Below are 22,038 nucleotides of genomic sequence, written 5' to 3' on the forward strand. Positions count from 1 at the left end.
TCCCCGCCTCCGGGAAACTAGGTGGTGCGGCCAATGGAGGTGAGGTCGCCGAACATTTGTTACTACATCCGCCTATTCCTCCACCCGTTTTTATGACGCAAAATAGGGTCCCCGTGCTTATTGATGGACTTTCTACGATGGCTTTGATAGATACGGGAGCAGCTGTTTCAGTGATGAGTCTTAACTTCAAATTGCGGCTAGGACATAAAGTGATGTTTTGCTGGGACAGTTGTGCATCAATTCGTGCAGTGAGGGGGGAGACATTGTGCCCGATCAGTGTGTGTGTTGTTAGTGTCACTTTGGGTGACAAGGTCTTCGAGGCCGAATTCGCCGTCCTGACCAGCTCCACCCATGACATCATCTTGGGCATCGATTTTCTACGGGAGTGCGGGGCTACTGTAGATTGCGGTGCTGGCGAGATTATGCTATCGGCATTTACTGACGATCCTAGGTGCTGTCAAGGATAGATCACCGTCATGGAGGATGTTGTCTTGCCGCCCAACTCCATGAAGACCGTACGCGATGACGCCTCTGCCTCGGACGCCGAAAAGTTTGATGTTCTTGTGGAGCCCATTCCTCTCAATTGCGCCAAGAAAAATGTGCTCGTTCCACATTGTGTTCTGTCAATCAGTGATAGGCGATCGGCCTTATGGGTGTCGAACTATTCCAATGAACCTGTTATGCTACCCTGCGGAATGCGACTCGCCCGCTTCGAACAAAATGCGACCAGTTTTATGGCATCTTTAAGTGACGAGAGAGTAGATCCTATTCGTGCAACGAACCATACAGAAGCCAACTTTCTGAGTAAGGTAAACAAGTCGCTATCATCAGAAAAACGTCAAGCTTTGGTCGAAGTCCTTGCGAAGCACGCTGCTATATTTGACTTTGCGCAGAAAGAAGAGCAAATAAGTGCACCCGAGTCGCGTACTCGCCATGGGATTGACACAGGATCCGCTCACCCTATCCGGCAGAAACCATACCGTGTCTCGTCTGCGGAGCGCAAGGTAGATAGATAGATAGATAGTGAACTCAACAGGTAGAAGATAGTGAACTCAACAGGTAGAAGAAATGTTAAAGAAAAGGGTCATTCAAGAGTCGTGTAGCCCTTGGGCTACCCTAGTGACTCTTGTCCGAAAGAACGATGGTACATGGCGATTTCGCTTGGATTACAGACGGCTCAACTCTGTTACTAAAAAGGATATCTACCCGCTTTTCAGGATATGACGTCATCGATTGTTTACATTCGGCATCGTACTACTCCTCGGTGGATTTGAGATCTGGTTATTGGTGAATCCCCGTGCACCCGAATGACAAAAAGAAAACGGCCTCCATAACCCCAGATGGTCTATTTGAATTCAATGTAATGCCGTTTGGACTATCTAACGCTCCAGCCACGTTTGAGCGTTTCATGGACTCAAGTGGGAAGTTTGTCTTTGCTACCTGGATGACATTATAATTTTTGGCCGTACATTCGATGAACACAACCATCGTCTAGACATTGTTCTCACCTGCCTTGAGAGAGCTAAGCTCACCCTGAACTCTAAGAAGTGTCACTTTGGTAGCCGTGAGACTCTCGTTCTCGTTCACCTGGTAGACAACCATGGCATTCGACCCGACCCCCAGAAAGTCGCAGCAGTCAGCAGCTTCAAACAACCTCAGTCGGTACAAGAGTTGCGAAGCTTTTTGGGCATATGCTCGTACTTCCGTCGCTTCGTGCCCAGGTTCGCCGACCTCGCTTACCCTTTGACGGCCCTACTCAACAAGAACGCACCTTTTTCAGTGGTCAGCGGAATGCGAGTCGTCTTTTTCGCAACTCAAGTTTGTTCTTACGTCAGGGCCCGTACTTCGCCACTATGACCCATCTGCTGCCACAGAAGTTCATATAGACGCCAGTGGTGTAGGTATTGGCGCCGTCTTTGTTCAACGCCATGGAGCTGCTGAACACGTCGTTGCCTATGCCAGTCGCTGTTCAAGTAAACCGGAACGAAACTATACTGTCACAGAGCAGGAATGTCTTGCAGTCATATTCGCCATGCACAAGTTTCGCCCTTATATCTATAGACGCCGATTCTCGATTGTCACGGACCACCATTCTTTATGTTGGCTTAGTGAACTACGAGACCCATCTGGTCGTCTTGCTCGTTGGGCGTTACGATTGCAAGAACACGACTTTGAAGTCTGTTACAAGAGTGGTCGTCGTCATGCCGACGCCGATCGCCCTTCACGACTTCCCCTTCCGACAACCGAGTGTGACGCTGACAACTTTGATGAATATTTGGCTATAGTGGATACTCCGTTTCCTGACCTAAAAACTTTTCGAGCAGAGCAACGCAAGGACAACAGTCTCGCTTTTTTCTTTACTTCTGGAACGAACGGTCAACGTGGTTTCGTTGAAAAGGATGGCGTTCTTTACAAAAAGAATTATTCCGGCGTAGGCCCTCGCCTACTTCTAGTTGTGCCTACAAGTCTTCGACAACACATACTTCGAGCAATGCACACGACCCAACATCTGGCCATATGGGTTTTTCTAGGACATTTTATCGCACGCAAGAATGCTTCTTCAGGCCAAAGATGTGTAAAAGTGTGACTGCATACGTTGCGAGCTGTGAGCAATGTCAACGCCACAAGCGTCCTACAACTCCGCCAGAAGACTACTTCATCTCATAGCACCCCCGAGTTCACCATTTGATGTCGTAGCTGTCGACCTGCTCGGCCCTTTTCCGCGATCAACGAACGGCAACCGATGGATTATTGTGGGCGTTGACCACCTCACACGTTACGCCGAAACTGCGGCTATTCCGGCACAACGGCCACTCAAGTTTCACAGTTCAAGTTGTCACACGTTATATTACGCCATGGATCCCGCCGTGTCATCATGAGTGACCGGGGGGATTTGTTGCCGATGTAGTTGAAGACATTCTTCGTCTTGCTTCGTGCATTTCGTCACACTACCCCGTATCACCCGCAGGCTAATGGTGTGACGGAACGAACAAATGGGACTCTCGTCAACATGATTTCCACGTATGTTGATTCTGGACACAAAACATGGGACGCTATTTGGCCATTTATAACTTTCGCCTACAACACTGCACAGCACGAAACAACGAGATACAGTCCATTTTATCTGCTCTACGCACGCCAACCCCGCACAGCTCTTGACACTATCCTTTCTTTTTCCAAGACCGATCAACCTACTTTCGCCGAAACCATTTGCCGCGCAGAAGAGGCCCGGCACATCGCCTGTCTACGAACTTTCGTTTCCCAGAAACGCTGCAAGAACTCTTACGACAGAAGTCACCGGCACGTATTGTTTGAGAAAGAGGATTTTGTGTGGCTTTGGACGCCGCTTGGCAAGCGCGGCCTCTGCCGAAAGTTTCTGGCCAACTACACCGGTCCGTTTGTTGTCCTGGAACGTCTCAGCGATGTCACGTACGTGATGTCTCAGCTGTTGTCAACTAGCCGCCGCTCAAGAAAGACCAACGTCGTTCATGTTGCCCGTCTAAAACACTATCATCATTGCAACGAAGCCTAACTCGCCCGGTGGGCATCGTCTGCAAAGGGGGAATTGCTACGGTACTGAGGGGGCGCGTGGAAAAAGAGGAGAACGAGTTTGGCACGAGCGGTGATCGGCCAGATCCCTGGACTCTCGCATTCATCATCTTCTGTAAATAAAGGCATCACACCGTGATAATATATATATATATATATATATATATATATATATATATATATATATATATATATATATATATATATATATATATATATATATATATATATTGCCACGTTCCATTTCGCAAGTTTTTGTTATCGTCCCAAAACACCACACGATTCCCAGCGCAACCACACCTGCAGTTTTCGAGAAGGTTCCTGACTGTAGTAGATCATTTCAATAAGATCACGCCCACTGTGCGAATGGCACAGATTGTTCTGGAACCTACGCCACCGCCGGCGATAACGCTAGAACATTCGACGGCCTCACGAACTCTCAACGACGCCGATGGCGATCTAAAGTCGTCCATGTCGCGCGCCTCAAGCCGTTTCGTGCGCGTTAACAAACTGAAACAGTGTTTTTTTTGTATTATTGTTGTATCGTAATTTATTCATTGTACTTTCTTTGATTATTATTGTACATTCATTTTTAGTTAAAGCATCGGGATGATGCCTTTTCTCAGAGGGGGGGGAGCGATGCCACGTTCCATTTCCCAAGTTTTTGTTATCGTCCCAAAACACCACACGATTCTCAGCGCAAACCGCGCCTGCAGTTTTCAAGAAGGTTCCGGACTGTATTAGATCATTTCGATAAGATCACGCCCACTGTGCGAATGGTACAGATTGTTCTGGAACCTACGCCACCGCCAGCGATAACTTTAGAACATTCGACGGCAAGAGTATAAATGCCGACGCGCTTCACCGCTTGTCAGTTGTTGATCGAAGGCCGACGCTCCGTTCGCCGCTATCAGACCGAGACTGCTATCTGTGCAAGACTGCTGCTGTAATTTGACTTTCCGTTTACCGGGCACAGGTTCGCCCAAATAAACAGTTAAATCCCAACACAAAGTCTCCTGGCTTCGGCCACGTCACGACCCCGTGACAATATATATATATATATATATATATATATATATATATATATATATATATATATATAGTGGGAGTAATAATTCAATGGGCCAGTTAGTCTTCGTGAAGGTATGGGATATGGCACAACGGGAGCGTTGTCAACAAGGATAAATATATTTATTTCCCAACAGTTTCGGGAGGGGACCTCCCTTCATCAGGGGATGAGTTATATATAACTCATCCCCTGATGAAGGGAGGTCCCCTCCCGAAACTGTTGGGAAATAAATATATTTATCCTTGTTGACAACGCTCCCGTTGTGCCATATCCTATATATATATATATATATATATATATATATATATATATATATATATATATATATATATATATATATATATATATATATATATATTGCTACCTATGTCAATGAATCCGCAATGGTCACGGACTACAGGTGGCCCACCGTGCAATCCAAGACGGCTGCGGGAACCCATGAACCCATTAAATCGCATAGGAAAAGAGAGGACGTATGGGCTTACGGCCCGTGCTGCTTTCAGTCGATAAACTCTTGATCGTAGAATAAGGGTTCACACTCCCACGTTTAATTCACATATAAACCCTATAAAGTAGCTGGGGGGATGGCTGTTGTGGTAGCTCAGTGCTAGAGCATCGAACTCGTCATTCGAAGGTCGCAGGTTTGGATCCTGCCCACGGCAAGTTATCCTTTCATCCACTTTTCTTCATAATCGCACTACAATTTGGTCTAATATTTTCTCTATACTTCCCTTGGCATTATTTTCTGTTAGATCTTATTAATATTGTGTCAAAACACGGAAAAACGAGCCCTTAGGTATACACTTCTTTCCTTATTCATTAACGAGGGTCTCGTACTGGCAGACTTAGTACCTTTAGGTTGTATACGAGGGACTATTGGTCAGCTGCCCACTCGAAACAAGTTCACGTGCTACGTGACGCCAAATAGGCCTAAAAAGAGTGTGCCACACTCGCCGCCCTGGCTACTGGTGGCGCTGACTGACACTCCCACGTTTAATTCACATATAAACCCTACAAAATGGCTGGAGGGATGGCTGTCGTGGTAGCTCAATGGTAGAGCATGGAACGCGTCATTCGAAGGTAACAGGTTTGGATCCTGCCCACGGCAAGTTATCTTTTCGCCCACTTTGTTTTCATATTTACACTACAATTTGATCTAATATCTTCCCCTATACTTCCCTTGGCATTATTGTCTGTTAGATCTCAATAATATTTTGTAAAACACGGAAAAACGAGCCCTAAGGTATACACTTCTATCCTTATATATAAATATATATATATATATATATATATATATATATATATATATATATATATATATATATATATATATATATATATATATATATATATAGGCAGGCATGGTGGTTGAGTGGCCGTAGCGTTGCATATAGTCTAGTAGATCCTCCGTGAGCGGTCACAACGTGGTTTATTTTCCTTATTCATTAACGAGGGTCTCGTACTGGCAGACTTAGTACCTTTAGGTTGTATACGAGGGACTATTGGTCAGCTGCCCACTCGAAACAAGTCTAGGCCGAAACGTCGAAATAAACCACGTTGTGACCGCTCACGGAGGATATACTAGACTATATATATATATATATATATATATATATATATATATATATATATATATATATATAATATTGAGGCAATGATAGCCGCAGAGATAGCTGTAGCATACAAACACGTGTCTTTTATGGGTTCTAAGCGAGAGCACGTGCCTCTGGATGAAATGGTGGATATTTTGTGTAGAAGCAGTGAGGCGCGTGGAGATACTCGACATTTCTCGTCCATCAGGATGTTTTACAGCCGTGAGTTTTGAGGGAGCCTGAAAAACGTGACTCCTGGTCGCTGCTGTCTTAGGCACAGAAGTGTGGCAGATCATTCTGTATTTTTCATATTATCAGCAGTTAGTGTAAACTTCTTATGGAAGTAAGCAGCTGGACAAATATACAAGCAACGCAAAGCAATTGAACACCAGATGTTTTTTTGTTTCGGGCTGCTATAACTCGTAAAAACAGAAGCGTTTGATTTCAAATAACTATTCCTTTAGGACTTTTTTTTCTGAGGTTCTTCAAAGTTTCTTGAAATTCAGCGTAACTGCATTTGTGGGAGTGCCCACTGGAATAAACGAATCTTGCGTGGCATCGCTTTAGTGCGTGAATTTGTTACCCTCCGTCGTGCTGCGTGGGGATGCAACGATGACTTGCATGTATAAAATTTAACAGTTACTGACGTGCTAACACGCTCATAAAAATTGTACGGACATGTAATATAGCGCATCATACTTACAGGTGACAGTTAGATTCATTCTTATTGAGCACAATTTAGCTTGTAACTGAATGGGTATTTCTCTGAAAGGGAGTGACATCAGCATTTTATCATGTAATGCCACGCAGAAATTTAAAACCTTGATGAATGTACGCAATCAAGACAAGTAATACCTGGAAGGCAGATAGTCTTAGTGTCCGTAAACCTTTAACCACAGATATTACCCAGACGGGAAATATAACTCACAGCACTAATGCACTATTCGTTACTTAAATTGTACATTATGAAATATAAAGGGCATTGTTCTTTTGTTCGAATATTACTCATTATTCACTAGTTCTAATATGACGTGAGTGCAACTGAAAACTTTAAACTTCGAATACGAGGTGCTACATCAATATTCACTGTTTTATGAAATAGTTGCAATGAAGCGACAGAAAATTCACCACTATTAAGTTGATATATTAGTCATTCTGGCCAAAACTGTTCATGGTCTGTTGTTCCTTGAGAAGTAAAAAGAAAGCTGGTTTGAAAAAGTTGAGATTTCACTGGCGCTTGTAGAGCTCTTTTACCATGTATGACTTCACAGCAGTATTGAACAATACTTAGGTCAGCCTAACCTTGAAAAATTCCACTTCAAATCGTATACGAGCGGGAAGATCCCTTCACCGACAGTAGTTGTAATATTCTCAAATTAACGCAATTACAAGCACCTGTTGTGGCTTGCAGTGATTGTAAAGTTAAGACAATTCGGTCACCATGCGTCAACTTTCTCTTGCGCTAACAATAAAGCTTTGACAAATGCCACGCCTGCACAGAAAGCGCAGCACAGTCGCAGCGAAAGCTTGAAAACCGGCATTTACAGTATCATTTGCAGACTCTCTTAGGAATACAATGCAATTAAACTCTCAAAGTACTGACTCGATGATTGATTCACTAGCTGATGGCCTTGAAGGAATATAGCTGAGCCCTTTCATATGGTTAAGAAGCATTCAAAGACGTAGCCCTGAAGTAATTCATATTGTGTTACGTCAGGTTGTACGATTAGCATCATATGACGCCAGGTTAATATTTTAATCTTGTGTCACGTTAGATTTCATAAATTAACGTGGTCCCGACATAGCGCCCGCGGGTTATTTTTATGCGTAGTAGTTTCGGGCTCAACTACGGCTCAGTAGTAAAGTACTGCGCTAGCACAGAGCAGAACCTTGTTTGAACCCCGTTCCTTCTTGGACATTGTTAACACAAAAATGTTGGCTGCCTGGTTCCACAACGGCTCCACTGAAATTTTTTTTGTCAAGGATATGACGTTGTAAACTATGCATTAACAAAATGCAAAGAAAAAAAACTACAAAAAATTATTCCATCGTGCGCGTGGCGCCGAAACAGTAACCTCTCGCTTGGCAGTGCGTGGCGCTAGCAAATACGCCAGGGAGAGTGCGTTTTACCGGAATGCTAACAGCAAGCCATTCATGTACACCATACGCCGTTTGGCGATCATGAGAGCTTCAAATGTTTAGCGCGTTTTTGTTATCAGTAGCAAGTTGGCGGGACAGGCTCGCGTTGGGCACCTTCCAAAGGTCGTCGCCTCCACTGAGCATCGTTCCTCCTGCGCACGCGCTTACCAGACTCACCCTTAGGGAAAGACAAAACTAACTTCACTCGCTGTGGTGGCTGCGTTTAAGAAAGGAGCGCGCTGCTTACACACAGTCAAGTAAGACTTGTGGCAGTTGTTTGCGCTTGTCCTGTGTATACTTGTGTGCTCGTTTCGTGCCTGTTTCTATTATGTTTGAACAGCGCGCTTTTCTCTTAGCGCAACCTTCTCTCGGGTAGTTAAGCGGCCGGGAAGGTCTGATCCACGTGGAGGAATGAGTGCACTCGTGGAGTACCGAAAGCTCTCTATGTGCAGAAGCAAGCTGTCTTTCGGAGACAAACGAGGAAGAGGCAGCAGGTGTTGAACTGCCGCTGTATGGCAAGCGGCATCGGCGTCCACTTCAGCATTTGCAGGCCAGCGGGTCAACAATACGCGAACTGTAGTGGCGCACCAGTGAATCAGTCGGCGTATATCAGAGGCTATCCGCGGTGTGAATTCGCCACAGCTTACGCACCAGGAATGGCTGATTCGATGGTGGAACCTTATTTACATACCCGAGAGACGCGGCTAGCGCACACTGAGATTCTGACGTTGGAACAGGCAATCTAAGTTTGACCGCCGCATCCTGTGCTCTATGGAAGACGTAAAGCTTGTCGCACCTTGATAATTCATGCTTTCGATGCATGCGTAGGGAGATGACTGTGGTGTAACTTCTTTATTGAACAAAACCTTACGAAATAATCATGCATATGTGTACAATTGCGCGCACATACATTTATGGAACCGTCATGTATTACGTAACCACTTGTTACTTGTTTACAGTTGTGTGACAATGATCCTTACAGCCACCATTTGCAACATGATCATTACCGCTGCGAGAAAGCGGTAAGCTGTTACGTAACGTTTAGGCTTGTTAGGATGGTAGCGCTTGGAAGTGCAACGTAGACCTACTCCTATGGATGACGCTTCAGCATACAACTGTACACGATTTGACGTGATGCTTATATGATAGGAGTGTATGTGTAAAGTTAATGAAATTTTACAGCCAGCATTCCGACACCACTCACATTTCACGACCATTATAGCCTCATAGGGCATTTTTCAAAAGCATTTCCGAGACCTGGCGTGGCCGGGTGGTAGAATATATATTTGCCACGCAGAATACGCCAGTTCAATGCTTGATGGTTGTCACATTTGAGTCATTGTCACATTTGAGTCAATAACCTGTGGCGTCCCACACGTATGCGATTTGCGCCCCAAGTGTCCTGTAATTGGGGCTTGACCAAATACGTGGCGGGATTTTAACTTTTTTACGCCATGAAAAGCCTGATAATATTCTTAAGTCTTGTCCGGCTACCGTACTTTTTTTTGGTCTCACCCAAGTGAAGCAATTATGAGACCACCGAGGTTTGCACACCAAGTATCCGGTAAATGTGGTTTGACTACACACTTGGTGGGATTTTAACTTTTTCATGCCATGAACAGCCAGACAATATTTCCACTTCGCCGCTAGTTACGGTGAGCGCAAGTTATGCCTGGACACTAGAATGAATGGATGTTCTGGGGCAGTGCGTGCTCAGGCTAGTTGCAGATTATTGAAGCGGAATCTTGCCAGTTTTCGCTGCGTCTGCCCACCGGCTCAGTCCTTCTGTGTTGAAGACATTTGTAGCACGTGACAACCGATGAAGCTGCTGGGTGACCCCCATCCAATGTTTCAAATGCCTCCAGGTAACCCTGTAGCTGCAGTGACAACAACTGTTGAGCGCTCAAGCCGAATACTCCAAGAACTACGTCCTGAGCGCGGACTTCTTGCCGCGATGAAGTCTGTCACACCCCCAAACGCTAAGGAAGGCGCTGCAGCCTCCAGCACACTGGAAGGCGCTGCAGCCACGCCTCATATGCTGTGGAAGCCACGTGTGCCGAAGGTGTTTCACGGTTCTGTCTTGGAGGATGTCGAAAACTGGCTGGCTCAATTCAAAAAGGTATACGAATAAAATGGTTCGACCGACTTCGACAAGATGAAAAACGTGTATTTAAGCTTGGAGGACGGTGCTCGTACTTGGTACGAAAACAATGAGCCTTTTTTCTCGTGGAGCGACTTTCGTCGATATTTGCAGTCTAGTTGGGCCAATCCCGATCACCGTGAACGAGCCGAGCGAGCAATTCAGTCATGCCTCTTATGCCGAACGAAAGTGTCATAATGTACGTCGAGGACATGACGGGACTCTTTCGTCAAGCCGACCCAGACATGGCAGAAAAAAAGAGGGTTCATCATTTAATTCGAGGAGTGAAGGAGCACCTTTTCGCTGGCCCCCAAAGACCGTGGCGAAATTTTGACCGAAGCCACAACAATGGAACAAGTGCTGCAACAGCGCTCTACTGTGTGTGACCGGCAAGTGAGTGCTGCTTCGTCAATAGGTCAGATTGGAGGTGCAGGAAGCAGCATCAACATCACGTCTCTCTGCGACCTCATTAAATCGGTGGTGCGCGACGAACTCCACAAGATTCAGTGCCAGTCTCAACCTACTGCGGGGTTTATTTGCAGCCTCCTCAGAAACGAAGTATGACAGGCTCTTCAAGTCCCGCATTGCAGTTATGTCCCGCCTTTCTCGATGGAGCCACGTCGTGCATCATACGCAGAAGCTGTCATGCTATAAGTTCCTGCTTCACCACGCTTCGTTAATGCTATGGCTCAGGATGCACTTCCTTCGCTGCAGCCAATTCAGCACTTGGAAAATTCATGGTCGCTTCCCAGAAAATTCGACATATGGCGCACACCGGACAGACGACCACTGTGTTATCACTGTGGTGAAGCTGGTCATGTGTACCGCGAATGTCCGTATTACCGCCTCGAAATACAGGGTTTTGCCGTCCACTCACCACAGCCGAGATTGGGCGAAAGACCGAGAGGTAATGAAGATTATTTCTCACAGCAGCGCATGCCAATGCAGTGGTCCCCATCCCCAAGGCGATCTTCTCCAAATTTTTGGAGCCTCCCAGGGGTGGCGCCGACGCACTCGCCAAGCCCTTGGCAGGAAAACTAACAAAAGCGACCTTCGGGAGCGAGACTGCTGACACTCGACGCAAGCAAGGCCTCCCACCGACGCAAGCACGAACAGGGAGCGATTCCCCGACGACAGCGACGAAAGCCGGAAGCAGATTTTTTTCGGATATACATGTGGTAGTCGACGGTCACCATGACGTTAGTGCCTTATTGGACACAGGTGCAGACTACTTGATCATGAGAGCGAAACTAGCAGCGTGCATAAAGAAAGTTATGTCTTGATACAAAGCACAAATTCGTACAGCCGGTGGGCACGTAGTCACCCCAATCGGCACGTGCACTATAAGAGTGAGCATTCGGGGACGTACGTTTCTCGCCAGCAGCCTCGTACTTTGTGACTGTTCCTGAGACCTAATCCTGGGAGTCAACGTTTTGCGGGAGCATGGCGCTATTATCGATCTTCGAGAGCATACCGTGTTGTTTATGACAGCTGGATCCACCGACAAATTTGATGACATCCGTGACAGCACATTTTGCGTTTCTGCAGACAGCATCACGGTAGTTCCGCGTTCAAGCGTTCTAGTCGATGTTGTGTCGGACAAGCTACGGCATGGTGAGGTTTTCGCAGAAGGTAACTGGGTGATTTTTTTCGCGCTTTTTTTTCGCCCTTTGTGTCTGCGCTGCACGCAGCGTCGTCACGATTTATAATAGACACTCTGCTCTACTTGTGACAAATTACAGTAACGAGTGCCGGCACCTGTTTTGTGACACCGTCATCCATTTCGCCTACCCTATAGCAGACGTTTCCGAATCCTTCGCATCTACATCAGCCGACTGCGGGCTTCGACCGACACCAATCGACATGACTTCACTACTTGCAAAAGTTGATGTGAATTCGACCCTCCCGGAACAAGAGACCGAGCTACGTTAACTGCTATATCAATTTCGAGAGTGCTTCACGTTCACCTCGAAGGTTCGTCAGACACCTATACGTATAATTGTATACGTATAATAAATACGTATAACGACGCCTCGACCATAAAACAACACCCTTACCGCGTTTCGGCAAAGGAACGGGACATGATAAATGCTGAAGTCAAAGATATGTTGCAAGATGACATTATCCAGCTTTCAAAGAGTACCTGATCATCTCTGGTCATGCGCATGAAAAACAAAAAGATGGATCATTGCGCTTCTGCGTGGACCACGGGAAACTTAACAGTGTGACAAAAAAGGACGTCTATCCGCTGCTCCGCATGAACGATTCCCTCGGCAAACTGCGGCAGGCCAAGTATTTTTCATCGATAGACTTGAAAAGTGGCTACTGACAGATCAAAGTTGATGAACGAGATCGTGAAAAAACCGCCTTCGTTACACCGAATGGCCTATATGAATACAAAGAAATTCTCTTCGGCCTCTGTTTCGCCCCTATGACATTCCAGAGAATGACGTACAATGTTCCCACTGGTCTAAAGTGGCACACGTGCCTAGTTTATCTGCATGATGTTGTCATGTTTTCTGCGACCTTTGAGAAGCACCTGAAGCGTCTGCACAATGTGCCCTAAGCGCTCCGCTCCGTTAACCTGACACTGTAGCCAGAAAAATGCCTCTTCGGCTACAAAGAACTTAAGTTTCTCTGTCATGCTGTCAGGCCGGATGGTATTCGACCAGACCCTGACAAAAGTACACCATGGCTTCGTTTCCTGTTCCACGTGATAAGAAGGCAGTACGTCGCTTTTTAGAGCTCTGCGCGTACTATCGCTGCTTTATAGCCAATTTTCCTAGGATTGCTGACCACTCACTCGACTCACTCGTGAAGACGTTGCAATCGTCTGCGAGGAAGGTTTCTGTGAACTATGGGAGCGTTTGCAGACACCACCAGTCCTCGCTCACTTTCACCAAGACGCTGGTACTGAAATTCATACTGACGCCAGCAACGTGAGTCTTGGAGCTGTCCTCGTCCAACAACAAGAGGGCACAGAGCGAGTGATAGCTTGTGCTAGCCGCACTCTTTCCCGCGCCGAAGTCAACTACTCCACATCAGAGAAAGTGTGCCTCGTTGTTGTACGGGCCACGATGAAATATAGGTCTTACCTTTACGCAATTCACTTCAAGGTAGTGTCCGACCATCATTCGTTGTGCTGGTTAGCGAACCTACGGAACCCATGTGGGCGACTGGCGTGATGGAGTCTTCATCTGCAGGAATTTGATTTCGCAATCGCTTACCAATCGGTTCGCAAGCACGAAGATGCTGATTCATTATCCCGTGGACTTGTCGAAGTTTGCGGCTATGACACCGAGGATGACGGTAGTTTCCTTGGGGCTCTCACTTCAACGAATCTAATTACACGACAGCACGTGAACCATAAAATTTGTGCAGTTATCAAAAACCTTGAAGGACGCATTTTTTCCATAGCTCGATGTATTTCTCGAAGTCTGTAGTCGTTCTGCTTGCGAGATGGGGTCCTGTAAAACAAAAACTAACGCGGCAATGAGAGAACCAATTTTCTAGTTGTGCCAACTGACATGCGTGACGACATTCTTCTCGCCTGCCACGATGAGCCCACATCTGGTCATTTAGGTTCCTCTCGAACTCTCGCTCGAGTTCTACAAGCACACTACGGGCCTAAGTTTTCTGCATCCGTTAAGCGATACGTGGAAAGCTGCCGAGAGTGTCAACAATGCCAATCCCCGCCACTGAAGCCCGCGGGGCTTATTAAACCAATAGAATCACTTGAAGCACCATTCGATCAAGTAGAATTGAATTTACTGGAGCCCTTTCCTCTATCAACTGCTGGCAACAAGTGGATCGTAGCAGCCACCGACAATATGACGAAGTACGCCGAAACAAAGACACTACAACGTGCTATAGCTTCCGACAGCGACCAATTCTTCATGGACCAGATACTTCTTCGACATGGCGCCATGTCATGCGTAATCACCGACAGAGGAACAGCATTCACGTCCCTGCTCATTAAATACGTATTCAAGCTAAGCTCCACGAGTCTTCGTAAGACCTCGGCATATCATCCGCAGCGCAACAGCTTGACAAAGCGACTCAACAGGACCATCGCTGACATGTTGTCCATGTACGTAGATGTACATCATAAGACCTGGGACCCGGTGCTACCGTATGTCACATTTGCGTACAATACTGCTGTCCAGGAAACTACGCGATTCACACCTTTCCATCTTGTCTATGGACGTAAGGTCCAGACCATGCTGGATGCGATGCTTCCACACAATGGCTCAATGGCTACGCTTTGATCACTCCTGATGCAGTGCAGCTTACCCAGTACGGCGAAGAAGCTCGCCAGTTAGCCCGCCTAAACATTACGCACCAGCAGAGTACAGACGTATGCCGCTACATTGCTCGCCATTGACAAGTTGAATACCGTTCAGGCAATCAAGTTTGGGCGTGGACTCCAGTCCGACGCCAGAGATTGTAAGAAAAACTGCTCATTCAATTCTTCGGACCGTACAAAGTCTTGCGAACGTGAGTGATGTGAACTAGAAGGTAGTCCCTGACGGCGCCTTCTCGCCACGGTGGTGAAGGCACTTCTCGGAGATCGTGCACGTTGTGCGACAGAAGCCGTACTTCACGCGGTAGTGCGATTGCGCATGAACCTTATTGCTGTTTGTGTGTGTGCGTGTATTTTATATTGGCTCACCGCGACTTTGCCATTGTACTTTCCGAGCATCAGATTCATGCCCATTTTTTTCCAGGAGCTAATAATGCCACTTGGCTGCTAGTTGCGGTTAGCGTAAGCCATGGCTGCCCGCTAGTGTGGAAGACGATATTCCGGGGCAGCACGCGCTCTGGCTAGTTGATTATTGAAGCGGCCATATTGCCAGTGTTCGGTGCGTCTCCCCGCCGGCTCAGTTCTTTGGGGTGTGTAGCACGTGAAAATATCGTGTCTTCTCCCCCTACCGTACTCATTTTGGTCTTACCCAAGGAAAGCGATTACGGGACCACCCAGATGCGGATTGACGGACGGAGAGATCGATGGACGGATGGATGAATGAATGGATGGATGGATGCATGGATCGATGGATGGATGGATGGATGGATGGATGGATGGATGGATGGATGGATGGATGGATGGATGGATGGATGGATGGATGGATGGATGGATGGATGGAAGGATGGATGGATGGATGGATGGATGGATGGATGGATGGATGGATGGATGGATGGATGGATGGATGGATGGATGGATGGATGGATGGATGGATGGATGGGTGGATGGATGGATGGTTGGTAGGATGGATGGATGGATGGACGGATGGACAGACGGGTGGGCGAGCGAGCGAGCGGGCGGACGGGCGGGCAGGTGGACGGACGGTCGAAGTATTTCTAACCTGATTAGAAATACTTCGCAATTAAAAATCGTCTCCTCGAACATAGGCAAGTGAGTGCTTCCGATGTAGAAGAAATTAAAATATAACTTAGTGCGCATTAGTAGCAAGCACAATCACCTAAATTACCCTTTGCACTTAAGAAATTAACAAAATTCGTATATTTCATGCCAATACGTACTCATCCCATTGTCCTTTTGTCTGAAATGAAAAAGAAAAACATTACACCGTGAATAAAAAGACGATCAGGTCGTGTTATTTACAATAAAACATTGTTTAGTATGTCTGGACATAATTTTGTCATTCTACGCTGTATGATTATAAGAACATAGCAGGTGCAAGATATAATACAATAATACACTAGGCTTCTACTAAAGTTAACATCCTGGTGAACGTTAAGGATTGTGCAAGCTACAAAAAATAGTCACTAAACTTTGACTATTACCAGCATTAAACGTATATATATATATATGAATAAAAAGAACACACACGTCGCTAAACGAAAAGGTTTCTTTACGTGGGACCGGCCTTCGTCAGAATAACAGATGTAACAGTGGTGCAACAGCATATAAGCGCATACGTTTCACTTGCAATAATCACGAGTGTGCAAGCATCATAAAAACAAGTACAACAATCAGACATGAAATCTATACGGGGGCCCCCGTATCACATCCTACTTATAAGCAATCAAATAACAAGTCACGACACGTGCGCAAGGATTACAGCTGGTACAAGCAATAACATCTACAGCGGTCACTGGTGCAAGACGCTGAGTTTCCCCGTACTCTCATTTAAACTGCCTGCGATTGCATTGAACTTAAAGATGAGAAATGATTCGCGCACTTCCCTGTCATGATGCGTTTGGAAGCCAGACTCTAGAATCGTGGCTCTAATGTTGTCAAATGAGTGGCCCATTGCGTTAGCATGCTTTGATATTGGAAGGTGAGGAAGTGAAGAGATATGAGCCTTGTGATTGTTAAACCGATATCGGAAGGGTGTTTCGATTTCGCCTAAGTACTGCATTCCACAGATCAAGCATTCCAGGAGATAAACTATATTACGAGTGTCGCAGTTATAGTCACCATTTATTTTCACGCTGAAGTTAGATGCGGTGCTGTTTGCGATAAGTGCAGTGGTCATATGCTGGCATACTTTGCAACGAGGTTTGTTGCAAGGACGGCAGCCAGTAGGTTTACTGCGTACGCTTTTTGACGACATGAGTAGGTCACCCAGATTTCGCGCTCTTCTGTGTGTCACACGCGGTGGTTCTGGGAAAATTGATTTAAGTCGTTCGCTTTGTAGAAGTATGTTACGGTGCTTTCTTAAAATGGCATATATGTGTTGCGCAGGCGCGGAAAATGTTAGAACAACGTTAGTGCAGGAGAAGACCGGCTGTTTATTCTTAGTGCTTAAAAGCGTTTTTCGGTCCTGGTTACTTGCCCTTTTTATGGCGTCATCTATAATCTTGAAAGGGTATTTCTGTTTTGATAAAGCATTACGAAGCAGCGCACAATTGGAGTTAAAATCAGTTTCTTGGGAGCATATTCTTTTAAAACGAAGGGCCTGGCTATAGGGTATGCTGGTTTTAGAGTGCTTGACATAGTTGCTATTAAAATGAAGGTACTGTTGAGTATCAGTTGGCTTTCTGTAAACTTTAGTGGCAAGCTTGCCGTCACACAATGTCACTGTTACGTCAAAAAAGTTGATAGTTTATGCTGAGTAGGTACGAGAGAATGGAATGGACGGATGAGCGTTGTTGAAATCGTGAATGAATAATAAGAGACGAAACAGCCGGTCTTCTCCTGCACTAACCTTGTTCTAACATTTTCCGCGCCTGCGCAACACGTAAATGCCATTTTACGAAAGCACCATAACATACTTCTACAAAGCGAACGACTTAAATCAATTTTCCCAGAACCACCGCGTGTTACGTACAAAAGAGCGCAAAATCTGGGTGACCTACTCATGTCGTCAAAAAGCGTATGCAGTAAACCTACTGGCTGCCGTCCTTGCAACAAACCTGATTGCAAAGTCTGCCAGCATATGACCACTTCACTTATCGCAAACAGCACCGCATCTAACTTCAGCGTGAAAATAAATGGTGACTATAACTGCGACACTCGTATTATAGTTTACCTCCTGGAATGCTTGATCTGTGGAATGCAGTACTTAGGCGAAACCGAAACACCCTTCCGATATCGGTTTAACAATCACAAGGCTCATATCTCTTCACTTCCTCACCTTCCAATATCAAAGCATGCTAACGCAATGGGCCACTCATTTGACAACATTAGAGCCACGATTCTAGAGTCTGGCTTCCGAACGCATCATGACAGGGAAGTGCGCGAATCATTTCTCATCTTTAAGTTCAATACAATCGCAGGCGGTTTAAATGAGAGTACGGCGAAACTCAGCGTCTTGCATCGGTGACCGCTGTAGATGTTATTGCTTGTACCAGCTGTAATCCTTGTGCACGTGTCGTGACTTGTTATTTGATTGCTTGTAAGTAGGATGTGATACGGGGGCCCCCATATAGATTTCATGTCTGATTGTTGTACTTGTTTTTATGATGTTTGCACACTCATGATTATTGCAAGCGAAGTGTATGCGCTCATATGCTGTTGCACCACTGTTACATCTGTTATTCTGACGAAGGCCGGTCCCACGGCCGAAACGTAAAGAAACCTTTCCGTTTTGCGACGTGTGTCTTCTTTTTATTCATACTATTTACCGGCGTCCAAGAATTTATTTTCTGCAATTATATATATATATATATATATAGTTATATATATATATATATATATATATATATATATATATATATATATATATATATATATATATATATATATATATATGAAAAACAAGTGTATACTTGAGGGCTCGTTTTTTCGTGCTTTACACAATATTATTGAGATCTAACAGAAAATAATGCCAAGGAAGGTATAGGGAAACTTATTAGGCTAATTGTAATCTAAATGAGAAGAAAAAAAGTGCGTGAAAAGATAACTCGCCGTGGGCAAGATCCGAACCTGCCACCTTCAAATAACGCGTTCGATGCTCTACCACTGAGCTACCATGACAGCTATCCCCACAGCCACTTTATTGGGTATCTATGTCAATTTAAACGTGGGAGTGTCTGTCAGCGCCACTAGTAGCCATGGTGGCGAGTGTTACACACTCTTTATGAGCCTGTTTGGCGTCACGTAGCACGTGAACCTATTACTAACTGGCAGCTGACCAATAAACCCTCGTATACAACCTAAAGGCATCAAGTCTGCCAGTACGAGACCCTCGTTAATGAACAAGAGAAACAAGTGTATACATAAGGGCTCGTTTTTCGTGTTTTACACAATAATAATTAGATCTAACAGACAATTATGCCAAGAAAGGTATACGGGAAGTTATTAGGCCAATTGTCATGTAAGTGAGAAGAAAAAAAGTGGGTGAAAAGATAACTCGCCGTGAGTAGGATCCGAACACACACACACACACACACACACACACACACACACACACATATATATATATATATATATATATATATATATATATATATATATATAAATGTTATAACGGGGTTTATTTGCAGCGCAGAACGCAGAAAGTGAAGCAGTCAGCAACGTCCGGCCAAGCGCAGCAAGCACGAGCTTATGTTGATGGCGATGCCCCTGATGCACCGAGAAATGCCGCTGAAGCTCCTCTTCTTCAGTACAATCGCCCTCCGCACAAAAAGACGCCATCCTGGCGGATTAGGGAGAAGAAACGACTAATGGGTCGTAATATGGCTTGAGACGAGAGACGTGAAGAGTATCGCGGCCGTGGTAGCGTAGGTCTGTGGATGGGATGATGGGCACCAGAATTTAGTTGACGAGTGACGTTTGCTCTACAACGTGGTATGGCCCGATGTACTTAAGAAGAAGATTTGCGAAGCGGCCAGGCGCGGTAGCAGGTGCCCCAAGCCATACCAATGAACCAGGTGGGAAGTTTGGAGCCGAACGGTCCCCAGTCTGGCGGGATTGCTGCTGCCACTGGTCCTCGGTAGAAAAAGAGCGGGCAAGCTGGCGGCATTCTTCAGCATGTCAGGCAGCTTCGGACAGAGTTGTACTTTCGGACTCATAAGATTTATGTGGAAGAATAGTGTCTACTGTATTTGAAGGTTCTCGTCCGTACGAAAGAAAGTATGGCAAAAACTCAGTAGTAGCTTGTACGGCAGTATTATACGCGTAGGTGACGAACGGGAGACCTGGGTCCCAATTTGAATGATCAGAGGTGACGCACATCGACAGCATACTGCCAAGAGTATGGTTGAAGCACTCCGTCATGCCATTCGTTTGAGGGTGGTACGCTGTACTTGTGCGGTGCACGATACGGCATTCGTTGAGTAATGCCTTCAAGGCGTCAGAAAGGAAGGCACGGCCTCTGTCACTTAAGAGCTCGCGAGGGGCACCATGACGCAGCATAAAACGTTGCAACAGAAACGTTCCAACGTCACGGGCTGTGGCAGTCGGCAGCGCGGCTGTTTCGGCATAGCGTGTCAGATGGTCTATCGCAACAATAATCCAGCGATTACCAGCTAGATTTGATGGTAGTGGTCCTTAAATGTCAATGCTGACGCGATCAAAAGGTCGACTAAGACAAGGAAGAGGTTGTGACGGGTAGACTTGCCCGGGAGGTAACTTTTGTCGTTGGCACTAGCACACGAGCGAATGAATTTTCGCACGTAGTTATACATGCCACGCCAATAAAATCTGAGTCGAAGCCTAGCGTATGTCTTGAAGAGGCCTGCGTGGGCGCACTGTGGGTCCGCGTGAAAAGCTTCGCAGATAGCAGCTCAAAGATGGCGGGGTATCACAAGGAGACAATTGCGACCGCCAGAAAGGTAGTTGCGTCGATAAAGAAGATCATGCCTTAGGCAAAAGCTGCTAGCCTGGCTGCGGAGAGCGCGAGACGGCGAAGAAGTGAGAGGATCAGAAAGATCCTCTCACTCCTTCTCGTTGTTCCACCCTCACGTTGTGCAAGGCGGATGACGCAAGTGCAGGCTCGAGGGAAGAGAGGCAAACACCTTCATCCGATATGGGTGAGCAAGAAAGGGCATCGGCGTCCGCGTGCTTACGACCAGATCTGTAAATAACGCGGATGTCGTATTCCTGAAGTTTGAGCGCTCAGCGAGCAAGTCGTTCGGAAGGGTCTTTAAGTGTGGATAGCCAACAAAGGGCGTGGTGGTCCGTGACGACGTCGAATGCGTGACCATACAGGTAGGGGCAAAATTTTCCAAGGGCCCAAATAATAGCTAAACACTCTTTCTCGGTCGCGGAGTAGTTATCCTCCGCTTACGTCAAAGTTCGGCTTGCGTAGGCGACGACTAATTTACCAAACCCTGCCTTTCGTTGCGCGAGCACAGCGCCAAGTCCAACACCACTGGCATCAGTATGAACCTCCGTGGGAGCGGCAGGATTGTAGTGGCGGAGGATGGGTGGTGAAGTCAGCAGGTGGCGTAATTTGGTGAATGCATCGTAGCATGCTGGTGACCAGGTGGAAAGGTCCTTGTCGCCGCTAAGATGGTCCGTAAGGGGCGCACATACGGAAGCAAAATTTCTAATAAAGCTTCGGAAGTATGACGACAAGCCCACAAAACTTCTAAGTTCTTTCAAGTTCTTTGGCTTCGGAAAACCAGCGACTGCTCGAAGCTTGGCGGGTTCGGGAAGTATGCCGTGCCGTGATACGACGTGGCCAAGAATGGTGAGCTGCCGGGCACCAGAACGACACTTCTTGAGGTTGAGTTGAAGGCCGGCGTCGGTAAGACGTGTGAGGACGTGATCGAGACGATTTGAATGGGTGTCGATATCGGTGCAAAAGACAACTACGTCATGGAGGTAGCATAAACTTGTGTTCCACTCGAGGCCCCGTAAAATAGTGTCCATCATTATTTCAAAAGTGGCTAGAGCGTTACAAAGGCCGAAAGGCTTAACGGTAAACTCGTATAACCCATCAGGTGTGACAAATGCTGTTTTCGGTCGGTCAGATGCTTCCATAGGAACTTGCCAGTATCCAGACCGTGAATCCAGCGAAGAGAAGTATTCTGCTCTCTGCAAACAGTCAAGGGCGTCGTCTATTCGCGGTAGTGGGTAAACTTCCTTGCGGGTGATCTTGTTCAGACGTCGATAGTCCACACAGAACCGAATGGAG

At 46.2% G+C, this 22,038-nt stretch overlaps 1 protein-coding gene across 5 annotated transcripts in view; it reads right to left on the minus strand.

The window, feature by feature from the left end:
• Positions 1 to 22,038, minus strand: part of LOC119179911 (japanin-like-RA2) — a 131,217-nt gene that overhangs the window by 23,534 nt on the left and 85,645 nt on the right. For 4 of the 5 annotated variants that reach the window (XM_075869276.1, XM_075869277.1, XM_075869279.1 and 1 more), the window contains 2 exons: positions 16,031 to 16,050; positions 6,914 to 6,975 (listed from right to left, as the gene is read on the minus strand). In XM_075869276.1, coding sequence (XP_075725391.1) covers positions 6,914 to 6,975; positions 16,031 to 16,050 — 82 coding nt within the window. The remainder of the gene's footprint in view (positions 1 to 6,913; positions 6,976 to 16,030; positions 16,051 to 22,038) is intronic. The other variant, XR_012884932.1, reaches the window with a different exon arrangement.

The sequence above is a fragment of the Rhipicephalus microplus genome, chromosome 7, assembly GCF_043290135.1.
Source record: "Rhipicephalus microplus isolate Deutch F79 chromosome 7, USDA_Rmic, whole genome shotgun sequence".
Lineage (NCBI taxonomy): Eukaryota > Metazoa > Arthropoda > Arachnida > Ixodida > Ixodidae > Rhipicephalus > Rhipicephalus microplus.